Source organism: Cydia amplana, chromosome 1 (genome assembly GCF_948474715.1).
Source record: "Cydia amplana chromosome 1, ilCydAmpl1.1, whole genome shotgun sequence".
Taxonomy (NCBI): domain Eukaryota; kingdom Metazoa; phylum Arthropoda; class Insecta; order Lepidoptera; family Tortricidae; genus Cydia; species Cydia amplana.
Window position 1 is genome coordinate 23,283,576 of NC_086069.1, and position 15,444 is coordinate 23,299,019.

At 43.6% G+C, this 15,444-nt stretch overlaps 3 protein-coding genes across 4 annotated transcripts; 2 read left to right on the plus strand and 1 right to left on the minus strand.

Annotated features, from left to right (window-relative positions):
• The first annotated feature begins 104 nt into the window (after nt 1–104).
• On the plus strand, nt 105–734 carry LOC134654041 (barrier-to-autointegration factor). Of its 2 annotated transcripts, none has more exons than XM_063509440.1 (2): nt 105–291; nt 462–734. In XM_063509440.1, the coding sequence occupies exons 1-2, from the start codon at nt 160–162 to the stop codon at nt 606–608; spliced, it is 279 nt and encodes a 92-aa protein (XP_063365510.1). In that variant the 5' UTR covers nt 105–159; the 3' UTR covers nt 609–734. The 2 variants fall into 2 exon arrangements, with proteins under 2 accessions (XP_063365510.1, XP_063365517.1); XM_063509447.1 differs by having other exon boundaries at nt 105–285.
• Nucleotides 735–1,752: 1,018 nt separating this feature from the next.
• LOC134650659 (syntaxin-5) lies at nt 1,753–3,224 on the minus strand. Its single transcript, XM_063505593.1, has 3 exons — nt 2,670–3,224; nt 2,320–2,528; nt 1,753–2,229 (listed from the first exon to the last, which is right to left on the minus strand). Exons 1-3 carry the CDS (start codon nt 3,094–3,096, stop codon nt 1,762–1,764), a joined length of 1,104 nt encoding a protein of 367 aa, XP_063361663.1. The 5' UTR covers nt 3,097–3,224; the 3' UTR covers nt 1,753–1,761.
• Nucleotides 3,225–3,721: 497 nt separating this feature from the next.
• LOC134650667 (beta-1-syntrophin) lies at nt 3,722–14,862 on the plus strand. Its single transcript, XM_063505604.1, has 7 exons — nt 3,722–4,453; nt 6,661–6,855; nt 7,065–7,282; nt 8,102–8,187; nt 8,581–8,834; nt 10,949–11,139; nt 14,679–14,862. Exons 1-7 carry the CDS (start codon nt 3,958–3,960, stop codon nt 14,781–14,783), a joined length of 1,545 nt encoding a protein of 514 aa, XP_063361674.1. The 5' UTR covers nt 3,722–3,957; the 3' UTR covers nt 14,784–14,862.
• Nucleotides 14,863–15,444: the final 582 nt, after the last annotated feature.

The following is a 15,444-nucleotide window of genomic DNA, read 5'->3' on the forward strand; positions in this document are numbered from 1 at the left end:
GGTCGAGTGTTGACTAGTGATGCAAATTTAGCGCGCCGTGCTTTGCTATCCGCTATCCACAACTGTGGTGTGGTGTCCACAAGTGCTTGCTAAAACTGTGTTCGAATTACTGGTTAGAGCCGGAGTTTTTTAACTAACCGCCACCACTCAACAAGTACAATGTCTAGTACATCACAAAAGCATCGAAACTTCGTGGCTGAGCCCATGGGGGAGAAACCAGTTACAGATCTAGCCGGCGTGGGGGAAGTCTTAGGGCGGAGGCTTGAAACAGCAGGATTTGACAAGGTAAAGGTAAAAAAAGAATCATAAATACATGTCACCACATTGTGTAATTAAAATGATCTTACTGTAATTGTTTATTTTTTATTCAAATAAACACAAGTATACGTTTACAACTACCTATGCCGAGACACATACTGTTAGTATCATATAGTAATGTAATCATATTGTTTACATTTCAGGCCTCTGTTGTACTCGGCCAGTTTTTGGTTCTGAAGAAAGATAAAGAGCTGTTTCAAGAGTGGATGAAAGAGACCTGCAGCGCTAACTCAAAGCAATCCGCAGATTGTTACCAGTGCTTACAAGAGTGGTGTGATGAATTTTTGTAAATTGACCTTGACTTGGGATGTCGGACTAATATTTTCTTACCTGTAAATAATTGGAAAGTAAGCAGTTATGACTAATATATGCATTATTGCATGTGTTTGTTAATATATAGTTTTTTAATGGAAGTGGAACAAATTATAACCAGATAAGAACCAATCTTAATTAATTAGTTGCACATGTTCATTATGATTTGTTCACCAGAACATGAAAAATAATATTTTTTTATATCCATTTAACAATAATTATATTAATATTGATAACATTCAACGATTTCATAAATATTGACATCTCGTTTAAGAATACATGTACTATTAGTATTTTTTTATTAAAATAAAAACATGTTTGAATTTTGACTTTTTTTGTGATGACATAATTAAATAAAATTGTAATAATCCAGCATTTTGCTGATCTAGTACACCCAGTAATGCGGCAGTATAATAGGGGTGCACTTTTATTTTTTGGGCTTAGGTAATAGTCATGGTGAAGTTATCATTTTACAAGAATTTGAAGACCATCTAATTTCAATGACTCACTAAACATATTTTAAGATGGAAACTGATCTTCTCATCAAAGGGCTCTCTAGCTGTCTAAAATTGGCCATCACAATTACCATAAATAAATACATTGATTTCATAAGATAAGATCTGTAAATATGTAGTTTGACAGCTGAAGTTGCCGACTCAATATTTTGTAGTAACTGAATGACTACAATTTTAATATAATAATAATATTCTTAGTAGCCTCACAATGATAATATATTATGACCATACCTAATATCCCACTAGAAGAATGTAGAGGAATAAAAATGCCTGTTTACTTTTCACTTGTATTTACATAATTTCATGATTATAATAGGAAATAAAATATTGATTTAGATAATGATGTAGTTTACATTTTGCTTTTACCTAACCAAAAATAGTAACTATAATACATACAGTATTGCCCATACATGCTCTAGGAGTGTTGATATTGTAACAGTCACATCAAAAATGAAGTGCCACTTTAAATAAAATTGGTAGTCGACTTGGCAGAGAAATGACCTAATCTATTTATGACATCACATTAGTCACAAAGAAAATTGTTACAAAAATGGAAAAATAGGGTTACTGCTGCCAGCACATTGGTATTGATGTTGACATCATAAGATGACAAAATTTAAGCCATAACAACAACAAAGAAAATAAAGAAAAATATGAGAACTCCAAATATTTTAAACATTAATGCTCTGTTGCCAGTAATATTTTGGAAATATTTCATTATTTCTCTGTGACCTGCTTCTACATTCATCTCAGCTTCTTGTATGTTGGCATCAATTCTCCCAATGGCCTCATCTTGCTCCTTTACCATGTGAGCTAGTTGTTGGAATATGCCCCCCAGTTCCACTATTGTACTTTCAATGTTATGCATAGTCTCTGCTCTTTGCTGCACATAGGTATCAGTGTCATCCCTTATTGCTAACTGCTGGGTCTGCATTTGGAGACCTGAGGTTTCTCCCAGGTCTATGCTGACCTCGTCCTGTTGCTGTAGAAAAGATGGGACTTCTTTGACAACAGGGCCCACCCTTGAGAACTGTTCTCTTCTATTGTTTTGGTGTTTTAAATTTTCTGACCTCACTTCAAGAACCTGAAATGTAATTTTCAAAATAACATTAAGAAGTTGTAATGGCTACAAGAATTCTATGTTCAAATTGTAGTCTTGAAAATGAGATGTTACCTGCTTAAATTGGTTGCTCATGGAAGCTAGTCGTGATTGCAGAGCTAGTACCACACTGGAGGAATGGTTGTGCATACTGCGGCGGCCACGGGGCATTTCACCAAGCCGGGCTATCTGCTGATTAAGTGCACTCAAGTCTCCCTTGATCATATATGTCAACTCCTGAATTTCTGTAGCACGATCATCAAACAAGGACTTCTTCTTGGCCACTGGAAATAGTGTTCACAATCAATTTACACAATTATAAAATTAATTTAAAATAATTGGTATTCAAAAACTAGAGAGGTGAAAACAGATCAGAGTTATAGGAAATATGGTTTATATCTTAATCTGATAAAAACTATACTTACACAAAGCTAATTTTTCCAGTTTAGCATATGTTCCTGTAATGTTTTTACTAATAACTTTTGCCATTGCCATGAATTGTGAATAGGTCTCTAGTGCTGCAGCTTTGCGTTCATCACGAACGACGGGCCTGGCTAGAGTTCGGCCTTGGAGACTCCGCACGGTTGAGGCGAACTCGTTGGTCCTGTCTCTTGCAGCCATGACTGGTTCAAATATAGGCTCTTCGAGAAAGTCGAAAACAAAGTCCGGTTCTTCAAATCCACTTCCTTGTTTGGAAGCAATGAACGGAAAGGATCCCGGTTTCTCTGTCTGTAGATATTTAGATCCCTTCTTATCAAATTTACTGTAAGAATTTAATTCATTCTCCAGTAGTGGTGTCTCATCCGAGGTAGTCACTGACACACCTCCTACATTACGACGCCGAGGAAGCATCGCATTCTATTTCCAAGTCCTTACAATCCTACAAATTGTTATTATTTGCGGATTTAATCGAAAACTATACCTAACTTGTAAATTAACCAGGTCTCATTATGTTGAAATCGCAAAACATGACATATCCACGACAACACGGCACGTCAGTGTGACTGAAGGCAGTGTTGCCGTATTTACGTATCCACATCCACCAGTTATTCGATATATACTGGGTCAACCAAATCTTGTCAGTAAATAGGAACAAAAAAAACTATACTCATCCTTTTCTTTTGGATGCTAGTACTAGTGTAAGACAAAGATAGTATGATTCTCTCTGTCTATGTTTGAAATCAAACAGACCTTTGACACTATATATTCTAAACAAATTTAACCAAAAACCTCAAGTACCACAGTATTTTTTTTTGTTATTCTTTTATTCCCTACTATTACGTTTGAAGAATAACTAATATTGGTCCAAACATAGAAGGTAGGATACTATAAAGGGTCTAACTTCAAGGGTCCAAATAAATTGTTGTAGCATGACCAGCATGACGCATTATATGCATAGGTACCTCTCTAAACGCTCAGCTCAGTCAGTCAATCACTATCACTAGCGCTACTGATTGATGCGGGCAAAAATAAAACCATTAATAAAACGAGTACGAGAACGTATGTATTGGAGTACCCAGAATGACAAGTTTGTGTTGTATATTGATTGTGCAATGAAAATGTATTACGAATTGTTTACAATATATTAATATTCTGTTATGTATTAATTAATTGCAAAGAAAATGGGACGAGGACTATGAACTAAGTACGTGCTCATTTGTGCATTCAGTTTTGCGTAGTTTGTTGCACATCATAACATAGCTGATTATAATAATGGTTGAGAACGGCGGTTCGAGCGGGGGCAGCGACAGCCCTAACGCGACTTGCGGGCGGTCGGGTCTGCTGGAGACGTTGGTGCGCGGGGTGTGGTACCGGGTGCACTGCTCCCTGGAGGACGACTACTTCAGCGTGTGCCTGGACGACGGGTACGATGCGACGACAACTCTCAATGGCACCCTCAACAATAACAATGTCGAAACACCCAACAGTGACTTCACGGAAGTGCCGGAAGCGATCGCGAATCAAAAACGACTAGTGCAAGTGGTTAAATCTGACAATAATGGGCTTGGAATATCAATTAAAGGTGGAATAGAAAACAATATGCCCATATTAATATCAAAAATATTCAAAGGTATGGCAGCAGACCTGACTGAACAGTTGTATGTTGGTGATGCTATCTTGTCGGTCAATGGAGAGGATCTTAAGGATGCTACACATGAAGAAGCTGTTAAGGCCCTGAAAAGAGCCGGCAAAATGGTTCAGTTGGAAGGTGAGTCATTCATATAGTACAGTTAATTTATAACAATTATAATTTATAACTAACCAGGGTAAAAAACAAACAAATGGGGACATATTTTGCTGAAATTAAACAAATTTCTGTTGGCCTATGTTGAGCAGCATATGCTAAAGACAGTGAATCAAGTTGAACAAGATAAGTGGACAAAACCCTTATTAAATATTTGGAAACAAATGTCATTAAAAATATCATAATTTATATTTTTCTGAAAGTTCTTAAATGTCTTTACTCTGAGGGTATATCCTCAATCAGTCTTAGGGCTCATTTAGACGGTGCTAGAACTCACATGCGAGTTTCATTACATTGCGTTATTTGATTAGCCAACTGAATAGTTGTAACCTCAATGGTCCGCAGTGTAACTAAAATCGCATGCGAGTTCGCGCGCCGTCTACATGAGCCCATATTTTTATTTTGGGGGAACACTGTCAGGAACATTGTCATGCCCAAGAGCCCTGCTGTGGATTAAGACAGCCCTGATGTTCTTATTAATTAGCAATTAGAATTAATATTTAAGGGAAGCTCTAATTTACAGCTGCTCATTTACAGTCAGCAAAACTATTTAGCTTTTCTACACCAAGCTTGTATATATTAGGACTAAAATCAAAATTTAGACAAAATGAAATTAATGTTAACGATTACATCTTTATGAAATAAATAGTTTTTCTTATGTATATTATGTATACCTGTAGGTATGTGGACTTGTTGAACAATGTAAAAAATGATATCGCAATAGTATCTAGCTCTACAGGTTTAGTCATTATTGTGTAAATAGTCTAAAACTTGACTGTGTAGAAGAATAAATAATTTAGCTTTGTACATTTGCATACAAATTTCTATGTAGGGAGGTAACCTCTTTGCTGCTGACTGTACACAGTGTTTTTAGTATTTTTTATCCTGGTTTTTAATACCTTAAATTAACCAAAAAGGACACCAGTCTTAAAAGGATTGGGTGCTAGGTGATTGGAAGATTAGAACCAGGTCTTACACAACCCAACAACAATGGTACCTAGGGCCAGATTGTGTTAATAGATATAACAATGTAATAATAAAAAATGGACTGTAAAAAACTTTAAAAGTAATGTGTAATGTGAAATTTTGTTGTCCTATTTGCTTCCCTGTGTGTGTCTCTGTCTGTACGGGCCACACTGGTCATTCATCTAGATTGATCAATTAACTCTAATAATAGTTATGGCAATTGAAGCTTGATGAGGTCACTTTCATTAATTACAGCATGTTGGGAGAACATATTTGAAGTAACAATGTGGAACAAAGGCATAAATTGAAATGTTTTGCTATATTTTTTATACTGTTTTCTCATTGGACCCAAAAAATTAAATATCTTATAAACCACAAATTCATTTAAAACAACAAACTGCATGTGTTCAGTATAGAATACAATACTAATACCATCCTTTGCCTCTGTCCCAATTGGGCGAATACCCTTGACCAGAAGGTTAAATAGTGATTACTAGGCAAATAATAGGTCATCCTAAACATGGGCGTACCCAGAACATACCCAGAACGTACCCAGAATTTGTTAAGGGGTGGGGCAGAAGTAAATAAACTTATAAATCTTGGTCCAATTTAAAAAAAATCTTCGGGTCAGACAGCAGTTGCCCCACCGTGCGCACGCCCATGATCCTAAATATGTCTTAACCACTCCCAGAGATTCTGCGAGCCAAAAAACAACCCAAATCCATGGGACTCAACTGGTTTAACGAGAATGGAGTTGTGGGCATCTATAGGCTATGGTAACCACTTACCAACAATTGAATAATATTCACCTGAAGGAAAAGTTTTTTTATACCATGTCAATGGCAAACAAGCATAATGACAGTAAGAAGATGGACTTGTGCAACTCAATAATATTTATTTAGCCCTCGAGTCTCTTGGATATGATTAGAATTCCCAACAATTATACAAAAGGTTTTTTGAATGAGGGCCCAAAAGAGAAATATGGATATGGAACCCTAAACTATACATCCTTGGTGACTGTTTATTGGTACCTAGGCAAATTTGCGCAGCCAAGCAATTTCCGTAATAAAAATCCGAGATGCCACCCAGGATGCCACTCACCAGTCTAAAACTGGGTTTGGGGTGTTCAGTAAAATCTCGTTTTATTTCTTCTTTCATTCGCCATTTTTATCGCTCATACTTACGAGTATATTATAACTTTCTAGTGAAGTACCTTCGCGAAGTGACCCCATACTTCCGGAAAGCGTCAATCATAAGCGAGGTGGGCTGGGAGCTGCAGCGCGGCTACATGGCGGAGGCGCCGCCGTCGCCGCCCTCGCCGCGCCGCCGCCGCGCCGACACGCGCTACGTGCCGCTGTTGATGGCCTGCGTGGCCAAGAATCTACGCCATCACGACCCAGGTAACTATACCTCTTGCGTCGAATGATGACCACATACTTTCGGCAGGTGTCAATCATAAGCGAGGTGGGCTGGGAGCTGCAAATTTACCCGAACGTTACATTCTGTATATTTTTTTGGATTTGATATTCAGGAAGTAATGTAATCACAAAAAAAGTGCATGAATAACGTGGTGATGTCGGAGCAGAGTGACAAGTTTGGACCGTTTCAGAGGACCGCACGATCGAGGTGTACTCGCCGGACGGCGTGCACTCGCTGGCGCTGCGCGCGGGCGACGCGGCGGGCGCGCTGGGCTGGCACCGCGCGCTGCACGCGGCGGCGCGGCGGGCGGCGCGCGCGGCGCTGGCGCGGGCGCGGCCCAGCCTGCGCGCGCTGCTCGGCGACGTGCGCTACGCGGGCTGGCTGGCGCGCCGCCCCGCCATGGACCACGTCAGTGTTATACCATTACCTTCCCTTGCCCATAGGTTTCTGATGTCGTTTATTTTACCTAGCAATTTTGGCGCAACGGTGATCCGTTTGGAGTCCAGCTGAAGTGCTTACGGCGAGGCGTCAGTATTTTTCCTATCGCTTTTTATTTATTTTTGCTCAACGATAAAGGGTGATTAACGAGGTGCCTGGCCAAGGTGACAATCATTTGCGCTACGATAACGAAACGCTTTGAGTCTCTCTATATGTCTTCTATGTATATTAGTGCGAACGTGACAGTTGCGTTTTTTTCGCTCCGGGCATGTTTGCCCCGCACTCTGTTTAGAATAGATTTTTGAAAGATGACGTGGCCCACAAAGAATTTATATATAGTTTATTTTTTTTTATTTAGGAAACAAACAGTCACATACAAATATGTTTAAACTTGTAGATATACAATAAGACCTATAGTTCCATTAAGTATAAATAAAGATATTGGTAATAAGTAGAAACAGGGCAAGTTCGGTTATGCCTATTAATAGGAAGATACACAAAAGTAACAATTGGATACACAACTTATAAAGTACCTAAGTATCGATCATGCTTACAAACATACATACATTTCATAACATACATTTTTTTTTTCTTTTTAACAAAGTAAGTACATAATAACATTACACTGCTATGGGAATATTTGGCTCCGCAGACCACTGCTATATTTACCGAAAGACAATGAAAAGATATCTAGATTTATGAAGTTAACATTATATTTTTGACAGGCTCGTCTAAAGAAGTTATTTTTTTGTCAAAGTGTTTTTGAATAATTTAATTTTGACTTTACAGGTCAGCGCTTCTGGGGGTTCCGATAGTTCCGATGAAGCCGAGGGATGGCAGCCCACCTTTGTAGCTATCACGGACCGAGAATTAAGGTATATTTTATTGCTTAATAACATAATTGTATTCTCAGCATTTTATTTCACGTCTATTTCTTAGCTAACAACTTTTTTTATAGGGTCTGATGACGTAAATATAAGACACGGGTAAAAATAAGACTAAGTTTTTAACACTCAATAATTTATTTTACTTCATTGCTATTTAAAAAGAAGCTCGAGGTATGGGTCGTCTTTGTCCTTTATGGAAGTGCGAAGTGTTGCCTATTAAGTGTTTTATTGCTTACGAGTTTACATTTGGTATTATTTAATTATTGCAAGTACTACATTGTTATGTCATAGTTTTCAATTGTTTGGCCGGGTTATATAATAACGAGTACGTTACAATAACGTTGTACGCAGCATCGAAGTAAGTATCATGTTTGTGTCGAGGTTGTACGAGGCGGCGCCTTGGTCGGCGGAGGCGTGGATGGCGGCGGGCGAGGCGCTGGGGCTGGCGGCCACGCGGCTGGCGTGGTGGCGGCGCGGCGCGCACGCGGCGGCGCTGGGCGTGCGCGCGGGCACGGCGGCCGGGCTGGCCGTGCGCGCGCTGCGCGCCGACACGCCGCACGACCTGGCCGCCGTCGCCGGCGCGCTCGTCGACGGCGCGCACCGCGCCGTGCGCGCGCAGCCCGAGTTCACCTTCCGTAAGATCTCACCTGCCGACTAATTGGCCTGATGACAAATGTTGAAATCCCTTTTATTATTGACAGTACAGTTGTACTGGTTCCGAAAAACACAATATTTCAACTATACTCATAAGATTTAACATAAATAATTGCATTTTTTTAAAGCTAGTTTAAACCTCGCCCGAAAACGCCTCGCAAGCCATTTGTGACGTCACGAATTAGTGGGTGGAAGGGTGATAAACACTGTTTACATACTTACAGTTACGAATTTTCCCTTGAATCCGAATGATATTGTCAATTCAGCACCATATATTACGATTAGGGATGATAAATACATTACAAACATTAATCACAATAACTCATTTTATACAAAAACTCTCACACGGTTGCAATTTAAGATGAATTATTTAGATACATGCAAATTCTGTGTGAAATCACCGAGCGCCGGTTTTACTTTTTAATTTTTCATTTTTTCTGGTTCCAACAGCCAACATGGCAATGATAGTTCCATTCGGCCAAATAATTAAAAAAGTTTTTTGGTGAAATATCGTATTATTTAGCATTTTATTTATTTAATTACAAATAAATATTTACTTTACATTGTGTAATAATATTTTTTGGACCTAATAAATGTTTAGTGGCGAAATAATATTTTTTTTGAACCTCCAAACTCTTTGGTGAGGATTTATGGATTACGGTCAATGAGGATTGATGACGTCACCCCTTAGCTCGCTTCTGATTGGCGTTTCAGTCAATATGGCTGATTGGAGAATTTTGCACTTTTATTTTATTGAATATATTAATCATCCTAATGTTTATACTGAGATTGAGGCATTTTTTAAAACCATATTGACATATATGTTTCTTTGAAACCATTATTTCCATGATTCTTTGTTACTGTCATCAGGCCTATTGTCGGTTGCGCCGACATGATTTTATTGTATGAAATCATGGCGCGCCGGGTGCCGTCGTCCAGTCTGTCGAGTGCGGGTGCACTAACCGCATTTGACAGACTGATCGACGTCTGCCGGCGCGCCCCGGCGCTTCACTATGAAACTTTCCATACATAAAAATTTAGCGAACTATTTATCGATACGAACAGTTTGGTGCAACCGACCCTAAGGATTCTATAAAACGTCGGACCGTCAACTTGCTGCGAGTTTATTTGGAACCGTGTCGCGTTTAGTGACTTGTTAAATTTACACTGTTTACAGTTTGGTCTACTAGATATATTGAACTACCGAATGCCCGCGACTTCGTCTGATAGAAACTACCCTATGTCTTTTCTCGGGCCGCAAACTATCTTAATACTGAATTTCATTGACCGAAGCGTAAGCGAAGGTCTACGTTTTGACTCGGGCATTTTGCTTTTGTATGTCCGGATGTTCTCCTCTACAGGTCGCAATTCTTAACCGATTTTCGTGAAATTTTGTGACCGAATTCTATGACTAAATAAAATTTTTTTGTCGATCCGGTTTTTGGAAATTTTTCAAAATGGCGGAGTCGTGATAGCTCCCGCCTAAATAAATAGTCGTATCGGTATCATAAGAGCTTTTTCTTTTTGAGATATGTTTATAGATTAAATGGTCAAAAATTCAGAAAATTTGTATCGCTGGTTTTGGCGGTATTTAGATATTTAGTTTTTACTTGAGAATAAGTAGCTAAAATTCGTCAGCTTTAGTAGGAACTATAATGGCGTATTTTGCAAACGTTCGCTTTTTTTGTTTGCATCGGGAGCGGGGACCTCCCGATGCAAATCCATCCCCAGTAATTGTATACTGCTACATAACTTTTGTATTATTTTTATACTTAAATTTCGTATAGTTGTTTTTTATTTTATTTTTTTCATTTAAAAAAAATGAAAAGTTTCGTTTTTTTATTTATCAAGCGCGGGTTAAGTGTATTCGTTTATTTTTTGTTTGTAGCTTTATGTAGTTTTTAATTTTTTGTTTATATTACATGTACTATACCTATATTTTAATAAATATTTTTGCCATACCTACATTTATTCAGTTTTAAGCTCTGCTCGCAAGGTCTACAGCTCACAGAGCCACTAGTTTAAATCGGATGAGCTGTTTAAGTGTGACGAAGAAGCAGACAGCTGTGATTAGTGAGTATGACACGTATTGCAGGTTGCCGGTTCCGGGGCGTGTGCGCGCGGCTGTCGCTGGGCGCGGGCGGCGTGTGCGTGTGGGAGGCGGCGGGCTCGCTGGGCCGCGGCGGCGCGCGCGCGCTCTACCGCCGCCCGCTGCACGCGCTCAAGGCCTCCGCCGACGACGACCGCTCCGCGCTGTGGCTGCACTTCACGGACGACGACACCGTGGTCAGTAATGACACGTATTGCAGGTTGCCGGTTCCGGGGCGTGTGCGCGCGGCTGTCGCTGGGCGCGGGCGGCGTGTGCGTGTGGGAGGCGGCGGGCTCGCTGGGCCGCGGCGGCGCGCGCGCGCTCTACCGCCGCCCGCTGCACGCGCTCAAGGCCTCCGCCGACGACGACCGCTCCGCGCTGTGGCTGCACTTCACGGACGACGACACCGTGGTCAGTAATGACACGTATTGCAGGTTGCCGGTTCCGGGGCGTGTGCGCGCGGCTGTCGCTGGGCGCGGGCGGCGTGTGCGTGTGGGAGGCGGCGGGCTCGCTGGGCCGCGGCGGCGCGCGCGCGCTCTACCGCCGCCCGCTGCACGCGCTCAAGGCCTCCGCCGACGACGACCGCTCCGCGCTGTGGCTGCACTTCACGGACGACGACACCGTGGTCAGTAATGACACGTATTGCAGGTTGCCGGTTCCGGGGCGTGTGCGCGCGGCTGTCGCTGGGCGCGGGCGGCGTGTGCGTGTGGGAGGCGGCGGGCTCGCTGGGCCGCGGCGGCGCGCGCGCGCTCTACCGCCGCCCGCTGCACGCGCTCAAGGCCTCCGCCGACGACGACCGCTCCGCGCTGTGGCTGCACTTCACGGACGACGACACCGTGGTCAGTAATGACACGTATTGCAGGTTGCCGGTTCCGGGGCGTGTGCGCGCGGCTGTCGCTGGGCGCGGGCGGCGTGTGCGTGTGGGAGGCGGCGGGCTCGCTGGGCCGCGGCGGCGCGCGCGCGCTCTACCGCCGCCCGCTGCACGCGCTCAAGGCCTCCGCCGACGACGACCGCTCCGCGCTGTGGCTGCACTTCACGGACGACGACACCGTGGTCAGTAATGACACGTATTGCAGGTTGCCGGTTCCGGGGCGTGTGCGCGCGGCTGTCGCTGGGCGCGGGCGGCGTGTGCGTGTGGGAGGCGGCGGGCTCGCTGGGCCGCGGCGGCGCGCGCGCGCTCTACCGCCGCCCGCTGCACGCGCTCAAGGCCTCCGCCGACGACGACCGCTCCGCGCTGTGGCTGCACTTCACGGACGACGACACCGTGGTCAGTAATGACACGTATTGCAGGTTGCCGGTTCCGGGGCGTGTGCGCGCGGCTGTCGCTGGGCGCGGGCGGCGTGTGCGTGTGGGAGGCGGCGGGCTCGCTGGGCCGCGGCGGCGCGCGCGCGCTCTACCGCCGCCCGCTGCACGCGCTCAAGGCCTCCGCCGACGACGACCGCTCCGCGCTGTGGCTGCACTTCACGGACGACGACACCGTGGTCAGTAATGACACGTATTGCAGGTTGCCGGTTCCGGGGCGTGTGCGCGCGGCTGTCGCTGGGCGCGGGCGGCGTGTGCGTGTGGGAGGCGGCGGGCTCGCTGGGCCGCGGCGGCGCGCGCGCGCTCTACCGCCGCCCGCTGCACGCGCTCAAGGCCTCCGCCGACGACGACCGCTCCGCGCTGTGGCTGCACTTCACGGACGACGACACCGTGGTCAGTAATGACACGTATTGCAGGTTGCCGGTTCCGGGGCGTGTGCGCGCGGCTGTCGCTGGGCGCGGGCGGCGTGTGCGTGTGGGAGGCGGCGGGCTCGCTGGGCCGCGGCGGCGCGCGCGCGCTCTACCGCCGCCCGCTGCACGCGCTCAAGGCCTCCGCCGACGACGACCGCTCCGCGCTGTGGCTGCACTTCACGGACGACGACACCGTGGTCAGTAATGACACGTATTGCAGGTTGCCGGTTCCGGGGCGTGTGCGCGCGGCTGTCGCTGGGCGCGGGCGGCGTGTGCGTGTGGGAGGCGGCGGGCTCGCTGGGCCGCGGCGGCGCGCGCGCGCTCTACCGCCGCCCGCTGCACGCGCTCAAGGCCTCCGCCGACGACGACCGCTCCGCGCTGTGGCTGCACTTCACGGACGACGACACCGTGGTCAGTAATGTCTCTAGCAGGGATGTTGCGGATGCAGATTTTTTGACATCCGCGGATGCGGATATTTAAAGGCTCACATCCGCGGATGCGGATGTCAAGATTAGGTACTAGAAAACGTCAAATATTACATTCTCAGTATTTATTTACAAAAAAAAAATGTTTAGTATTTGAGCAAGAATATAGGTGCGTTATATTTAATAAACAGTAACTTCGCCGACTTTTTTTGGATCTAGACGATTTCGTTATAGGTAATGACGAAATTACCTAGCACTTACGCCGCCGCTAAGACGTTCCTGTACCGACTTGTTCGACATCCGCATCCGCATAAGCTCCGCATCGATTTTATGCGGATGCGGATGCAGATGCGGATGTTGAAAATAATGCGGAAGTTCCGCGGTTGCGGATGCGGATGCGGATGTTCGCAACATCCCTGGTCTCTAGACCCCCGCCGACGACAACAACCCAAACTTAATGTCGTCCAACTTGTTTGACCTTGAACGCATGCTGCCACGTTACAAGCAATGATATTATATAACCATAAATAGGTTATACTCATACTTGAGCACAAAAAATACTTTCATTATTTATGTCTGTGCCTACGAAGAAATCTGTTATTTTTGATTAATTTTCTCATTCCATCCATCTTTGTCACACTCGTTGTTAAACATAAGATCGTCTCTTTCTTTTTCGGTGTGCGGGAGCTCGTCAGCACGTGCACATTTCTCGCTTGTCCAGCCGCGTCTAAAGGCAACTTGTCCAATTTGTCACAAGTTAAGCGCTTCAATTTTGGAACGCCTATAACCTATCTTGAGTTATAAATCATTGGTTACAAGACGTAAGCACGCAATAATCAGTCCGTATTTGCTGAAAATATACGTTCCACTTTCAAGTGTCTAGGTTGATTGCTGCTGAATGAATCAGACGGCATTTACATCACGTACTAATTTAGTACCTAATCGTATTCCCACTTACTAATTTAGATTTACTAACCTAAGACTGAGATACCCATTTAATGCTTATGACCCGCTCTCTCTCTCTTCAGGTGACTGATGGCTATGGCCTGGGGTAAAGCGATTCCGGCACTTTTGTTATTTATTTGCACAAAACGATTTTCGCAAAACTAACGAAGTTGCTCATTATGAAACTTGTATGTATGTATGTATATACTTTATTGCACATAGAAATAAAAACACGAGAAACATAGTTACAGAGTAAATTAAATACAACAAAGGCGAACTTATCCCTGTATGGGATCTCTTCCAGTTAGCCTTTGAGGAAACGAATAAAACAAAACAGAAGTAACGATAAATGACAAACAAAACAATAGTGTACAATTACTAAAGTTAATGAAATGCAAGTTTTGAATACACATTGTTACAAATAATATATATAAACATAAATAGAAATACTTAAATAAATAAAAATAAAACGTACATATATAAATATAACCTAAATTAAATAAATAAATAAATACTCAATATATATCATAAAAAAAAGTAAAGGAAACTAAAGAAGTACTAATCGAGGAAAACCGAATTACTTATGTATCGGAAAGCCACAATTTTTTAAGCCTCTCCTTGAGTGATGCTACAGATTGGGATACTTGTCCTTAGGAGTTGGACATGGAGGGCAGCCCGAAGCCGGCCGTGTTCATCCTGCACAACCTGCTGTCGGCGCGCGTGCACGCGCTGCCCGAGGACTCGGCGCAGCCGCTATAACCACACCGCTAAACATCTGTGAGTCACTCCCACTATTACCAACCTATTCCACCGGCGGGGCGGCTATTCTGTACTACGCACGAATGGTTGGTTAGATGCTACAGTTATTACGATCGCGGAAAAATGCCGAGAAATCTTCAAATAGAATCTCGAATAAATATAATACTCCTTCGATTTGTTTGTTATGTTTATGTAAGACTTTAATAAATCTTGTTAAAATTAAATACGATGTTGGTGTGCATAGTGTTTAACATTGATGTTGGTCGCAGACGATGGCCGATGGGCCGCTTTAGTGCAATTATGGCAACTATGAATGTATTTTACTAAATAAGAAGCACAACTAGTGCTCAGTTAAGCATACTTCCGATAGTTGCTACTCCCGCCGGCACGCAACTTATTTCAATGACATAGCTAGGGGTGAGCGGTACCTAAAGTGTTATTTGGAAGTGGTAACTATTAGGAACAAACGCTCGGTTTGACATTATGCCATAGTAAACTGGTAAATACTATTGTGTCATGGTTTTATATTTTAAATTATGGTAAGTTATTACATGCTCTAGTTCCCCTGGTTTTAAAATGTAATGACATGTATGTATAACAAAAATGTCCGATATTTTTTTTAATGAAATGGAGGAGCGGAGTCAAAGTACGTAATATTTTC

Coding starts and splice junctions, on each gene's coding strand:
- LOC134650667 (XM_063505604.1), top strand. CDS start 3,958: ATGGTTGAGAACGGCGGTTCGAGCGGGGGCAGCGACAGCCCTAACGCG. Junction 6,856..7,064: donor TCTACGCCATCACGACCCAG/GTAACTATACCT, acceptor GGACCGTTTCAG/AGGACCGCACGATCGAGGTG. Junction 11,140..14,678: donor TCACGGACGACGACACCGTG/GTCAGTAATGAC, acceptor ACTTGTCCTTAG/GAGTTGGACATGGAGGGCAG.
- LOC134654041 (XM_063509440.1), top strand. CDS start 160: ATGTCTAGTACATCACAAAAGCATCGAAACTTCGTGGCTGAGCCCATG. Junction 292..461: donor CAGGATTTGACAAGGTAAAG/GTAAAAAAAGAA, acceptor TTTACATTTCAG/GCCTCTGTTGTACTCGGCCA.
- LOC134650659 (XM_063505593.1), bottom strand. CDS start 3,096: ATGCTTCCTCGGCGTCGTAATGTAGGAGGTGTGTCAGTGACTACCTCG. Junction 2,529..2,669: donor ACTGGAAAAATTAGCTTTGT/GTAAGTATAGTT, acceptor CACTATTTCCAG/TGGCCAAGAAGAAGTCCTTG. Junction 2,230..2,319: donor TGAGCAACCAATTTAAGCAG/GTAACATCTCAT, acceptor ATTACATTTCAG/GTTCTTGAAGTGAGGTCAGA.